The 14,078-nt window shown below is 46.4% G+C and overlaps 1 protein-coding gene across 3 annotated transcripts; it reads right to left on the bottom strand.

Annotated features, from left to right (window-relative positions):
• Nucleotides 1–136: 136 nt before the first annotated feature.
• Nucleotides 137–12,273, bottom strand: RUSF1 (RUS family member 1). Of its 3 annotated transcripts, none has more exons than XM_035135259.3 (15): nt 12,103–12,230; nt 10,686–10,854; nt 9,520–9,597; nt 9,097–9,211; nt 8,479–8,524; nt 7,781–7,813; nt 7,068–7,173; nt 6,367–6,468; nt 6,166–6,236; nt 5,458–5,642; nt 4,845–4,902; nt 4,222–4,292; nt 2,829–2,987; nt 1,017–1,094; nt 137–446 (listed from the first exon to the last, which is right to left on the bottom strand). In XM_035135259.3, exons 2-15 carry the CDS (start codon nt 10,833–10,835, stop codon nt 352–354), a joined length of 1,347 nt encoding a protein of 448 aa, XP_034991150.2. In that variant the 5' UTR covers nt 10,836–10,854; nt 12,103–12,230; the 3' UTR covers nt 137–351. The 3 variants fall into 3 exon arrangements, with proteins under 3 accessions (XP_034991150.2, XP_088511533.1, XP_088511535.1); XM_088655407.1 differs by having other exon boundaries at nt 11,929–12,108; XM_088655409.1 differs by lacking the exon at nt 10,686–10,854 and having other exon boundaries at nt 12,103–12,273.
• Between the last annotated feature and the right edge of the window lie 1,805 nt (nt 12,274–14,078).

The following is a 14,078-nucleotide window of genomic DNA, read 5'->3' as shown; positions in this document are numbered from 1 at the left end:
GCGTGAATGTTCAATTTGACAAATACAGGCCTCAAAAGTGCACAAGGAAGTTATCGGTACTGCAAAACTACTACTTCAACATACATAAAATTTTCACACACAAAATGCAAAAGAAGAAACACTTTTAAACTTCACGTTTATATATATTTAAAAAAGGTTTATTTTTGTGTTTCCCGCTCACCCTCAAAAAATCAGGGAGGGAGCAGGTACCCTGGGCTCTCCTCCATTTTGGCATTAAAAACTCTGACCACCCCACGTGAGGCAGAGACAGCCCTTCTGGCACCACTGTGGCAACTGAGATCCACTCCTCCCAAGGCTTTAGCAAGTCGTCAGGTTAAACGTCTCTTGGAGTTAAAGGGTTTTCTTTTCGGGGATGGTCCAATCCATGCGCCACTCGTCAGGGCCCAGAAGGTTCCGGTCTGTTACCCATCCTGCTGCTGTCAATCCTTGGAAGCGACGGGTGGGTCCAAAGTGAAAGGAAGGGAGTCTTGTTGAGCTACAGCTATACATTCAATTCATTCTCAACCTACACTTCCCTGCTCCTACCGCTCTTGATACAGGACAGTGCAGAAGGGTGAAATATAAACAGGACTGAATGGGGTTTTTTTGGGGGGGGGGAGTGAGGATTCTTGCAAGCAGAAACAGCATGAGAAATCATAAAAACTTCTGCAGTCTTTTTAAAGGAAAGCAAGTTTCTACCCCCTAGGATTAAGTTGAAAATCTGTGATGGGAAAAGCCTGATATCAAAGTTCTGAAATTAGAGAGGATCTGAGCAGGGGTTCTAACAGGGGTGATTCCCTTTCCCCAGATCTAATTAGTATACTATTATACTAATCTTATTATTATGTACAGCTAAACAAGCAGCTAGATGCAAATCTATTGAATTTTCATAACTTACCTAATTTTCATAACTTACACAGGTCATGGAAATGTAGCTTTGCTCGGCGCTCTCATTCAGAATATTTTTTTATTTTTTTAAGTAAAGGTCAGCATCTATATCACGACCCCCACCATACCTGCCAGGAATTTGGGAAATACTTTGTCCAACAGCTGATGTGTTTCAGAAATCGCAGTGCTGTCCTTATTCTCGGGTTCTGAATGATCCAAAAAAGAAGAAAAAAGGAAGGAAATCACAGCATCTTCCCTGACAGAGCTATACCAAGAAAAGAGCAGAGCATATTAAAATGGGTAGATTGTTCCCACTTGAGCTCTAAGTATACGGTGAACACTGAAATAATGGGCTAATGCTGCCAATTTCTTCAAAAGTCCAATACAATACAAGCAGCACGCAAGGGCACAAGATTCAATCAAGTTTCAATCAAGTATTATTAGTACAAAAAGAAAACAATAAGAGAACCATGTACAAGTGCTGACACAGAAGCCAAAACCAAACGTCAAGCAGATAGCACAGGGGTCCCCAGACTTACCGCGCAGCGGGCCGGAGGGCAGGGGAGTGCGCGCGCAGCGGGCCGGAGGGCGGGGGAGTGCGCGCCCGTGCGCATGCGCGCACGCACACGGTCGGGAAAAAATCGCCGAAAATTGCTTGTGCGCATGCGTATGGGCCTCCCCCGACCCGGAAGTGCATCGGAAATGACCTCTTCTGGGTCGGGAGAGGCCCATACGCATGTGCACAAAGGATTTTCGGCGATTTTTTGCCGATTTTTAAGATCGTCGCCGCGCCACGCGCCGTAAGAGCGGGCGGTGGCAGCGGGCGGCAGGGGTCGTCGCGGGCCGGATTGGGAGGCCGATTGGGCCGCATCCGGCCCGGGGGCCGTAGTTTGGGGACCCCTGAGATAGCATATACAAATAAATACCGAAAGGCAAACCAGTCTTTATGGTCTTTGAGGCTATATAGCGGTCCTGTTAGCTAGGGATCATGGGAGTTGTAGGCCAAAACATCTGGAGGGCCGCAGTTTGGGGATGCCTTTTGGTATTTATTTGTATATGCTATCTGCTTGACGTTTGGTTTTGGCTTCTGTGTCAGCACTTGTACATGGTTCTCTTATTGTTTTCTTTTTGTACTAATAATACTTGATTGAAACTTGATTGAATCTTGTGCCCTAGCATGCTGCTTGTATTGTATTGGACTAAGTATACGGTGGGCTATAAATGCAAATAAAATAAACTATCAAGGATCAGCGCAATAGGAAGGGGAAAATCTCTCTCTAAAAAACAAAAACACACGACGGAAAATAAGGACGGAAGCAGCTGTCTTTATGCTGCCTGACAACCCAGCATCATCCATTTTGACTGGCGGTACAATGTCAGAAAAAAGAGCACATTCCCAACCCTTTAAGTCATATCCTTTAAGCCTCCGATGGACAGCTGTTTTAATTTCGTTTTATTAATACATTTCTATGTCCCCCCCCCTTTCTTCCAAGAAGTATGTGGCTGTGTACAAGGTTCTCCTCCTCCTCATTTCATCCTCATCCACAACCCTCCAAGAGAAGAACTGACTCAAAGTAGCCCAGTCAGCTTCCTTGCTGAGTGGGGACTTGAACCCTGCTCCCCCAAGCCCAGCACTCTCACCACTACACTACACCACCACGTGCCCCTCTGCCTGATTTCACACAGTCCTCAACCTGATTTCATGCAGGTGGCCCAAAGGGCAGAAATGGGGGTGGGGTGGGGTGGGAAAAGAGACACAAGAAGGGTGTCCCGCCCACTTTTGGCTCTGGGCCCAGCTGCCACTCTCCACAGGAGCGGAGGGTAAGATTCTTCACCCGTCTTATAAGTGGAGATGCCAGAAATAGAAGGGGAAAGGTGTGTGCCCCACCCCCCACTGAGCTGTAGTTGCTCCCCACTCCCCTTCCCTCCTGGTTCATCACCTTCACGAAGACGACGCTGCAGATTCAAGAGAGATTCTTCCTCCAAGGCAGACATTGCCACGTCTTGGTACAGCAGGGCTTCCAGGAAGAAGGCATGAGTGCAGGCTTTAATTACATCCACGCTGCCTGCCAGTCGGTGTAGGAGAACGGAGACAGTCCCTGGGGATGGAGGGAGAGAGATGGGGCAAGGCCATCGCCATCCTTTTATTTGTATGCCGCCTTTCCATAGTTAAAACCAGTGCTTTTTTTTTTTCCTGGAGGGGACTCGGGGGTATGCATACCCCTAAGCATTTTGTGAATCTTTGTACTTTTGTCCATTTACTGTATTTATTTTTCCTTATTTGAACTATAAAATGGTGATTTTCTTGAGTCAAAAATGAGAGTGCCCCTAAACATTTTTTAAGGGGGAAAAAAAAGCACCAGTTAAAACTGTGCTCAAGGTGGCTTAATGTGCTCAATGGTGACGAGATTTGCACCATTGCAAACCTAACAAAAGTAATAAACAATAAATGAAACACATAAAAAGTACACAACCAAATTGAAACAATTTCCACTTAAATAATAAGATCTAAAAATAAAGATACAGAAATCAATACCATTAACTTACTACAAAAAAACCCCAACTTAAACAATACCACAGCCTAAGAGTATGTTCAGCGGTTTTTGTAGCTGGAGTCAGTCCTGTAAGGCCTGTAAGGCAGGCAGCAGGTTTTCCAGGACTCACAGCCAAGATGGTGCTCAGTATCTCACATGTTGACACACCTTTCTACTAGGACCCCAGATCTGCCGCCAGAGGTTGCATCCAGACCAGCCTTTACTCTGGCAGAGAGTGAAGCCGTGAACTGGGATTGGGAATTCAGGATCAATTTTTAAAACAGGTAACTTTAGTTCATGGTCCAAACCTCACTGCCCCTTGAAATATCCATCTCTATTGTTATTGCTATTGTTACTGGAAGACAGGAGTGCCTGGTGTCCTATGGTCCATGGGGTCACAAAGAGTCGGACACGACTAAACGACTAAACAACAACAACAATTGTTATTGCTTCTGCTACGCCAGTTTATACCCTACCTTTCTATATTAATATATGCTCTGAGGCTGACAGTAATCAAAATACAACAATCTAATAATTGGGGGGGGGGAAATACAGAACAAAAAATGTGGTGAAAAAAGGATATACAGTATGTATGAGATTTTTTTTAAAAACCAAACTCATTTACAACCTCTCTCTTTTTCATGCCACATTGCTAGGAAACTTCACACATGCCTCAGGCTGCAATCCTAACCCCGTTTACGTGGGAATAGGCCCCACTGAATTCAATAGAGTAGACAAAATTAGTATTGCACTCTTAATAGCCAGACACTTCATAGATGCAACTTTCTCACCAACCCACCTGCTGCTCGGTTGAAGAAGATTAAGTAATTTGTGGAATTCCCTTCAAGGGCTTTCTGGAAATCTGCAACTCTGGTTGGAGTTGGAAGAGAAATTCATGAATGGGAAATTCAATCTGAAAGACAAACGTCTGGGACTCCTCTGCACCCAGGAAGAATAGTTTAGGCCCTGGGACTAAAGGCTGCATCTAGAAGCCTGCCTTTCAGTAGAATAAATGCATGGGGTTTTCCAGGTTATATTTACACACTGTCACATGGCAACAATGCGGAAGTGATCGCCCCCCACCCTCTGGAATGCCTTCCCCTCAAGGAATTTGTGACACATTCGAAAACCACTTTCAAAAGTCCGCTTATCCAAGCTTGTCCTGGACTCTTGCACGTTTAATTCTCTGTCCTGTGCACTGCTCAGTTTTGTGATATGTACTTTTTTGTTTTTAAAGCAGATTCCTAGGAAATCTTATTCGATTGTTATTGCTATTGTTTTCATCATTTTTATGTCATGCACTTGGACATTTTTAGTTATAATAAGTGGGTTGAAAAACTTCACGAAGAAACGGCAAGCTTAGGAACAAATTATCCTCCAGAGAATGGAGGGTTAAAGGGGCACCTGATAGTTCTTACTCACCTGGAGGCCACAGTGCGGAGTGGTGTCCCAAGGTTCATCCTGAGCTCCTGCTGAAACCCTAGGCAAGATACGGGGGAGGAAACCTCTGGGTTTTTAAGGATGCGACCCTGAGGGCCTTTTGCTGAAGTCCCACCATGTTGGCGAAACCAAGGTATGTCACCGCCGTGACAGACATGCTGGCAAAACCTTCCCTGACCTTGTACCCTTCAAATGTTTTAGGCCAGGCACCCCCAAACTTCGGCCCTCCAAATGTTTTGGACTACAATTCCCATCTTCCCCAACCACTGGTCCTGTTAGCTAGGGATCATGGGAGTTGTGGGCCAAAACATCTGGAGGGCCGCCGTTTTGGGGTGCCTGTTTTAGACTATGGCTCTCATCTACAACTGGAGATGTCACTGAGGAGAGCTGAGCGACCCATACAGAGACCTGGAGGGCTGCATTTGGCCTAGGGCATCTCTGACCTAGGGTGTAATGTGACTGTCAGTTCTATGGTCTCCCTCTACCGCCAAAGGATGGGGGGGAGGGAGGAGAAGAGGAGATGGAGGCATGAGCACGGACAAAGCTCTCAGGCGGCACCACTCCTCCTTCCCCCTACAAACAAGCCCTTCGTTACCTGGCACGAGAGGCTCCTGAGGGTTGGCGAGAGCAGGGCCCAGCACTTTCCCCCGCTGCAAAAAATGCCGCAAGACCAGGCGGAGCCGGGCACGGTTGAGGGTTTCCATGCAGACGGACCGTACCGCCCTATAATTGGCGTAGAGATGCAAGGCAGTGAAGAGGCCGTAGAGGGAATAAGTGAGGCTGAAGAGAAAGAAAGCAGACAAATCAGAGAAAAGTCTCACCTAAGAAAGGACTTTCCTCTGTCCCTTCAGTGGCCCCTGCCAAACACTTCCATTCCTTTTATCCTTGTAAAACCTGACTTTTCCACACTCCCTACCACGCGACACAGAGAGAGGTAGGATCATCATCGCCATCATTTTATTTGTATGCCGCCTTTCCATAGTTAAAACCATGCTCAAGGCGGCTTACAACATGACAAGATTTACATAACTACAAACGTAACAAAAGTCGTAAACAATAAATAAAACACATCAAAAAGTACACAGCCAAATGGAAACGATTTCCACGTAAATCATAAGATCTAAAACTAAAGATACAACAACAATATCAATAACAGCAACAACCTCTCCCAACCCCCCCAAAACAATACTCCAGCCCAAGAATCTGTTCAACAGCCTCAGCTTCTGTAGTTGGAGTCAGTCCGCACTCCACTCTCCCAGGACAGATGGGAAAAGGCCAGCAAGGCAGGGATCCTTCCACTCACCGGAGATTGTCTGCTACAAGAGGAATGAGGAGAAGACTGAAGAAGAGGCCAGCTAGGTTCACCAGGGTCTCCTGGGTAAACAAGAGTGGACGTCACCAGAGGGCAAATGGTAGGCCTCAGGCCTTTCGCAGTCCCTGCACAGTCCTAACAAGAGTTGGCAAATGCATGCCTCATTCTCTCCACACCCCCTAGAGTTCTCACCTGGCTTCCATCTTTGGCCGAAACATCGGCCATGTTGTCCCGCCGGGCCTGGTGCATGGTGAGGGCTGCCCGAGTGGCCCCTCCAGCAACTCCCACAATGCACTGAAGCAGAGAGGAGAGAAAAAAGGAGATGGAAGGAGAACAGAAAGCTTTGTGGGTCACACACAGACACAACTACATAATCCTCCAAACAAACGGCAGAACATGACACCATTACCTCCTCAGCCCCCCGGGGTATCCACAACCCATCAGGAAAATTAAGATGAAAATGGACACCAAGTTTTGTCCCAATACTGGCTCACAGAAGCCTTAGGCCATATTTGCACATTTAAAGCACGGCGATACCATGTCAAACCCAAAGAATTCTGGGAACTGTAGCTTGTTAAGGGTGTGGAGAGTTCTTAAAAGACCCCTAATTTTCCTCCCAGAGTAGAATACCCAGGGTGGTTTAACAGCCAATCCCCAGTGAACTCTGGAAATTGTAGTTCTGTGAGGGTAAACTTCAGGTCCTAGAATTCTTTGGAGGAAGCCACGACTGTTTAAAGTGGCACCATAGTCCTTTTAACATACTGTGTGAAAGTGGTCTTACAATAAATGTCTCACCCAGTTATACCCGCCAAGTTCCACTCCAGTTGCACATCTCAATTATCCCAACATCTCACCAAGCCAACTCCCATCCCTCCTCATTTGTTTATTTTTACCTTGAAGAAGCCACTGATGCACACAATGAGAGTGAAGCATGCTGGGAATGCTGGGGCCAGGATCTCCATTAAGATGGCCATGTCATTCAGGACATCAGCAAAAAGCCTAAGGGGGTATTTTTTTGGGGGGGGGAATTAAATGTCAATCAAAGAGTGACCCATTAAGTGTCTAAGCACAACACCCACGAGAATGCAATTGTCAGTAATCTGGAACCTAAATATCCAAACAATACAAGTTGAAATAATGTGGAACTGGTGTTATAAAATCATTTTATATCACAAGTATAAACAATTACAAACATGACCTAAAATCACTCAACTCAGTAAAATAAACCCAAACACATTTTGCCCTTATTGTATTCCCCAGTAGTCAATAATATTAATACATATATATGTACACACACACACACACACACACACACACACACAGGCATGTATTTCAAAAAAAATTGGAGCCATCAGTGAAATTAATAAGTAAACACACACCAAATAAGGCTACTATTGGTCTTGCTTCTTATCATACCACGGATGGCCACATATGTGTGCCTGTAAACCAAAACTAGCACTCAAGCAAAGCCATAAACCGTCCTTCCAACTGGAACATATGTCTAAAAGTGTCCTACAGAAAGTACAGTTGGTGATAAAGTACTGGATTTGTACCTAATTTTAGACATGCAGCTAGAGAGGAGGAAGTCAAAACACCCCCTCTTTACCTCCATTGCTTTGCATCGCAGTCCAGTTTGCTCCTGGAAGATAAAAAGGAAATGGGATAATGTGGGAAGGAGAAGAAGGACAGGGCCCCTTAGAGATCAAACTCGGAAAACAGTCGGTGGTCAGAATGTCATAGAATCATAGAATTAGAGAGTTGGAAGAGACCACAAGGGCCATCCAGTCCAACCCCCTGCCAAGCAGGAAACACCATCAAAGCATTCCTGACAGATGGCTGTCAAGCCTCCGCTTAAAGACCTCCAAAGATTAGGACTGGGCAGAAGACCAAGGTTCAGACCCCCACTCAGCCACGAAGCCCCTCCTTGCAGCCTAGCCTACCTCATACGATTGCTGTAGGGATAAAATTGGGGCAGGGGGCGTAAAAACATGTATGCCACCTGAAGGAAAGGTGGGATAGCAACGGCTTCTAGCCATGAGAGCTATGTTCCACACCCGCTGCCGGAGGCCTCATGGGAGGTAGAAAATCTCAAGTGGGGAGAAAACCCTTTGTAGCCCTCAGGTCCTCCTTTTGGGCTCCCCATAGGCATCTGGGGCTAGATGGGGCTTATGGCCTGATCCAGCAATGCGCTTCTTAAGCTCTTATAACAAGGGAATAAATAAAATATGAACAGTCCCACCCTAGCACGTTTCCTTCCCCCCCCCCCCACCAGCACCAACAACATAGGACAGAAGCAGGACTCACCCCTTACTCCAGGCAAAGAGAATTCGGCCCAGCATCCCAGTCCCATCTGAGGAAGAAGGGATAGAGAGCACACATCAATGGCTGCCACAAAGGGGCAACTGGTCCACATGAGAATGGAGGATACAGGAAGCTGGCTCGCAACACAGTTTGAATCTGCAAGTTACAAGAGCTTCTTTTTGGAGTGGGGTAGAGACTATATTGCCGGCAAGATAAGGAATGCACTGGAAAAGGGAGAACAGTGATGAGGGGGTCACCTTAACCTGAGTGGTTCTGGGTTCAAATCAAGATGAACAGATTTGGGGAAAGGCTCCGAGGGAGCAGTTTTACATGGCACTTTTCTTTCCCCCTGCTTGCTGAAACCGAGGCCACATTCAGCCATGGGCTCTATTGCATTAGTTTTACTCTTTATACTGCTAGCCCTTCCGTTTCTGGTGTTCCTAAATGTCGTGGGGCAGTAAAGTGGGTTTGATTTTGTGGGCACCAGTAATTTAAGTGTTGTTTAAACGCTTACTAAGCATTTATTTAAAGCTCCAAGCAAGCACCTCGAGCTACCTTTAACTGTGGGAAAGGATCAGAAGAGGGAAAGTCGCAGAGGATTAACAGAAGGGCAAATCCCACCTTTCAGGATCCATGTGACAGTAGCAGCTGTGACGGTTGAAGCCTCATCCCCGACTCCCACCCCTTTCAGCACAGCCTGGGTGGCCAGAGTCCCTGTGATGCTACTGGCAAAGGCCTGGGTTGGGGCGGGGGAAAGAGAGGGGGAGCAGTTAAGGCAGAACAGAGGAGGGGTTTTGCCCCACTTAACCACCCGTTTGAGACCTTCCCTTGAGCCTTCGCTATCCTATCCCGCCTCAAACCACACACAGTTCCATCCAAGCCAAAAGACTTCCTTTAAAAAATACCCTCCACAGAACTGATGCCCTCACTTTTTCCAGCCTCTGATAATGAAGAGGACGAGCAGGATGTTGGAAACCAAACATCCCACTGAAAAGCAGGCCACCACCACCCCTGACCCACCAGGATGGAGAATAGAGCCCTCACCTGCACTGTGTCCCAAATCTGGTAGGCCAGGTAGTCTGAACTCACACTTTCAGGATAACCCTGGGGTAGGAAGACCAACTACAGGAAAGAGAATAGAGGTTGTTGTTGTTACATTCACAACGCACTGAGACATATCCGTTTTTACTGTCGGAGTACTTCAGACTTCTTGCCACATGTTTCCCCTCTCATCCCCATCCCAAGTTGGTTGTGGGCTCAGCAGCCCCTCTTTGATTTTTTTAAGAGCATTGTTTTTGCATCCCAGGGATACGTTGCCTTTTATGCCCACACTTAAGGCCACATCCACACGATATGTTTCAAGCGGTATGATACCCCTTTAACTGTCATGGCTTCCCCCAAGAATCCTATTCTGGGAACTGTAGTTTATTAGTGGTGCTGAGAGCTGCTACAAGACCCCCTATTCCCCTCCCAGAGCTACAATAACCAGAGTTCGCTGGGAAGAGGGGTTGCTTGCTGAGCATTTTGAAAACATCTTTTAAGAGTCAGGGATCCTTTTCCTCTTCATTCACCCTCCTTCTTGCCAAGGCACAACCTGGCATAATATGCAGCACTGGCTCCCATTGACAGATAACACATCACACCCAAATTCTGTCCTCCTACATCTGTTCCCAACCAATTTCCCTTCTTCAAAAACACAAATCATGCAGCATCCATGATGCATATGGTATCACTTATCCCTTTCTGCTCCCACACCTGACACACACCAAGGCATCCTCAGGGCAGTCTCGAGCAGGTCGTGCGCCCTGGTGCTGAGGGGTGGAGATCCCTCCGGCGCCCCCGCCCTCACAGGGTGCAGCATAGTTTCCGCGCGGTTTCGCGGCGCCCAGCCTACCGGCCCGGCGCCCTAACACACTGCACCACCGGGGGTCTACCTAGAGCCGGCCCTGGGCATCCTTCATCCCATCACTCCAGTATCTTCTTCCTAAACCACTATCATCAAACAGACCTTCTATTCACTCTGCTAAATCTGTACTGCAAAAGCACAAAGGGACAATGGACGTCTGTGTGTGTGTCCATATACAACCACAACCACAACCACACACACACATATACACACACAGAGATAAATTTAATAAATAATAATAATTTGTATATACAACATTCAGGAGCCTTTTGGAAACACAAACAAACAGAAACCGTTTTCTCACCATGAAGATCTCCCGTACTGAACGGAATCCTTGATTTTGAGGTCCGTCCGGAATGCAGTCTAGCCTCCCATCAGGCAAGGCCCGGTAGTGCTGAGCACTGCGGGAGCCATAACTTTCCATACAAAGCGGCTGAACCCCCAAATTGGTCATATCTCAAGCAGCTCCTAAGCTGTTAAGGACACACAGTATTATTAATTGATTGTTTACTTTGCGTTTGAGAAACAGAATATGTGAATAGGAATGCATAGGTTGGGACAGGAGAACCTCAAGTCCAAGGAATAGGTGTGGCCCTCCAAGCCTTTCTACCTGGCCCTTGGGATTCTCCTCAGGGCAGCCATGCCTTCTCCTGACTGGGATGTGTCCTTAAACTCTGATAAGGGCTCCCCCCCCCCGCACTGTACATTTAAAGTAGTAGCATACCACGTGAAACAGTCATGGCTTCCCCAAAGGAATCCTAGTACTGTAACTGTAGTTTGCTAAGCATCCTGAGAGTAAAAAAATTCCTTCAGTAGCACCTTAAAGACCAACTAAGTTTTTATTTTGGTATGAGCTTTCGTGTGTATGCACACTTCTTCTTCTTCTGCATTCTTCTTCTGAAGAAGTGTGCATGCACACGAAAGCTCATACCACAATAAAAACTTAGTTGGTCTTTAAGGTGCTACTGAAGGAATTTTTTTATTTTGTTTCGACTCAGACCAACACGGCTACCTATCTGCAACATCCTGAGAGTAGTTAGGAGAACACTTTTCCCCCCAGAGAGTTGCACTTCCCAACATTTCCTGGAAATTCCCAGTATTCTCTTTTGGCCTCTGTTAAAACATTTTTGTTTAGCCAAGCCTACCAGACAACATGTAGATGTTGATGTGCTCTAATCTTTTACTGTTGATTTTAATTATATTATAAATGTTACAGTTACTTGTTTTCTTACTGGCCTTATTGATAATGTTAATATTTCTTGTGAACCGCTTAAGGGTCGTATCACAATCAAGCGGCATATAAATTTTGCTAAATAAAACCAATAAATTACACCACTTGCACAAAGTACTCAAGACAGCTTGCCACTTTACCGATCTATCCCAAAAGCCCCAGCTAAGTCGTTTTCAGATGCTGGCTGCTTTAGAAAAAAAACAATTTCCACATTTAAAGCCGTGTGCATCGTCTACATTATAAACAGAGGAAATCCCCAAGCATTCAGCACAGGCAACCCAACCCCCTTTTGCACCTAGCTCCTGGGCATACATACTGACATTGTCATTTAAACTCTAAGAATGTACGGGGGACGCATCCGAAAGGCAGCTTTTCCCAGCAGTGAAAGTTGACTGGCAGCTCTCACAGAAGCGCGCACGCCAATGCCTGCTGGCTCCCGGATCTCTCTCCGGGGGTTGGCATCGCACCGCCACCCTGAGCCCAGCCTAACCTTTGCAAGCCGCCGTCCAGGCGCCACCAGCTCAGCGCCCAGATCTATTACGCCAAGTGGCAGGTCTCGGTTGCTCCATTCCGGGGAGGTTAGGGCTGCAGAGGATGCTGGGGGATAGTTGCAAGGGACTATGGGGGCTGTAGTTTTGGGTGGCATTGAGTGCCTCTTCCTCTCCCCTAACCATTGCCCTCCTTCGTTATTAAGATACAGTACAGTATTTGCTTCTTAGGGAAGAAAAAGAAAATCCGGAGGGGTGGCCATATTCATCTGTTGCAGCAGCAACAGCGGCGCAGGATCTTGCAGGTTGTGGAAACTCTTTTAACAAATGTCTTACGGCGTAAGATTTTGTGACTAGAGACTTACGATGCCAGCTGGCAAATTATATAGATTAAAAGTTATACCGTGATAAATGCGCTCGGTAGCACAAGACTACTCTTAAATAAATAATAAAAGCCTTTTTTGGGGGGGTGGAAAATGCACATTTACACGCACCCCGAATACCCCATCTCCAGGTTCGTAAGTGAAGTCTTATCCGCGAAGGTATCGCTGCTTAAAACGCTTGCAGAAGTACACAGATTTGGCAGCAGTTTTTCCCAGCGTGGACTTGGGAATTGTTGCCTGGCATGCAGGTGGAATTGTTGCCTGGCATGCAGCCGCCGAAGGCACAGGGGCTTTATAGGGGGAGAGAGAAAGGGGGCGCCTTCCGTTCTGTTGCGGGGCTGGAGCTGGTTCGTTCCCAGCTGACGCAGCAGTCCTTTACTGCGCGGGATTTAGCGAAGAGAAACGGGGCGCAAAGGGGTGGAAACTCCAAGCGAAAGGGAACAGTTTCCCCTTTAACGAAACAGGCAGCCACGTCCTCCGGGAAGCATCTCCAGCAATCCGGAAACGCCGAGGATCCAGCAGGAACGACGGGAGGAGTTGCAACCCCGGTTCCAAGGAGCTCTGGGAAATGTGATCCTCTATCGTTGCAGTTGCTTCTCTCAGAGTTTATTGAATCCCTTTAAAAGCCACCTAAGTCCACAGCCATCGCCACTCCATGCCGTGGCAATAAATCCCACAATGATTTATTTTTTAAAAAAGAAGTGGAGAACGTTTATGCATACAATCTGCTGATCTCCATCTGAATTAGCAAGGTGCAATGGGGGACAACAGACGAGATGGTTGGACAGTGTTCTTGAAGCTACTAACATGAGTTTGACCAAATTGCGGGAGGCAGTGGAAGACAGGAGTGCCTGGCCTGCTCTGGTCCATGGGGTCACAGAGAGTCAGGCACGACTAAACAATGAGCTACTTGATTTGTACCTGCCTTGCACATCACATCAAGTAGTCTTTCTTACCAAAATGCAGCCAGAGAATAATATTGAGAGAGCTTTATTTTCAATAGATGCAACTTGCTCTTGTCACTGAAGGTTGTATTATCTCTGGCAAGCAGGGTTGGGATAGGTAAAGGCACAGGGGAAACCAATATCCTAAAGTGATCCAGCTCTACACTTGAATCCCAGAAAAGTGACGGTTGGGAGCAACTTTCATTTTTGTATTATCCGAGTTTGACTTTGCTTACCACACACATGGAAAATTTAAGATTTGTATATATAAGTTGTTTTTGTGGATGGGATCTTAGAAACAGGATTTTCCAGGGACCAGAAAGTTGAGGTATCTAAAAAGCAACAACACAGCTCTGAGCTGCTTTGTTTTTGGCTAACATGTAACTTCAGCAGAAACTGCTGGCTATCATCAGGGACCCAGCACTCGACTTTGTTTTAACCTCTTCTTGTTATATGAGGGGGCTGTGTGAGTTATACAAAAAAAGCAGCATAGAAATGCTATAAAATAAATACATACAAAGAATTCCTAAAGCCCTTCCATATTTGTACAATACATGTAGCTACATACAGAATTTGAGATGGATGCAAGCTTTCACTTTAAAAAGTTACTCTTCTGGCTGGCTTTTTCCAGTCTGCTAGTAAAAGCAACTG

This window comes from Zootoca vivipara, chromosome 12 (assembly GCF_965207765.1).
Source record: "Zootoca vivipara chromosome 12, rZooViv2.hap1.1, whole genome shotgun sequence".
NCBI lineage: Eukaryota > Metazoa > Chordata > Lepidosauria > Squamata > Lacertidae > Zootoca > Zootoca vivipara.
Note: the sequence above shows the minus strand (reverse complement) of the source record. Positions and strands in the feature narration are given on the sequence as shown.

Coding starts and splice junctions, on each gene's coding strand:
- RUSF1 (XM_088655409.1), bottom strand. CDS start 12,258: ATGCCACCCAAAACTACAGCCCCCATAGTCCCTTGCAACTATCCCCCA. Junction 9,598..12,102: donor CTGGACGGCGGCTTGCAAAG/GTTAGGCTGGGC, acceptor TCTTTCCTGTAG/TTGGTCTTCCTACCCCAGGG. Junction 447..1,016: donor ATTTCCCAAATTCCTGGCAG/GTATGGTGGGGG, acceptor GTCGCTTCCAAG/GATTGACAGCAGCAGGATGG.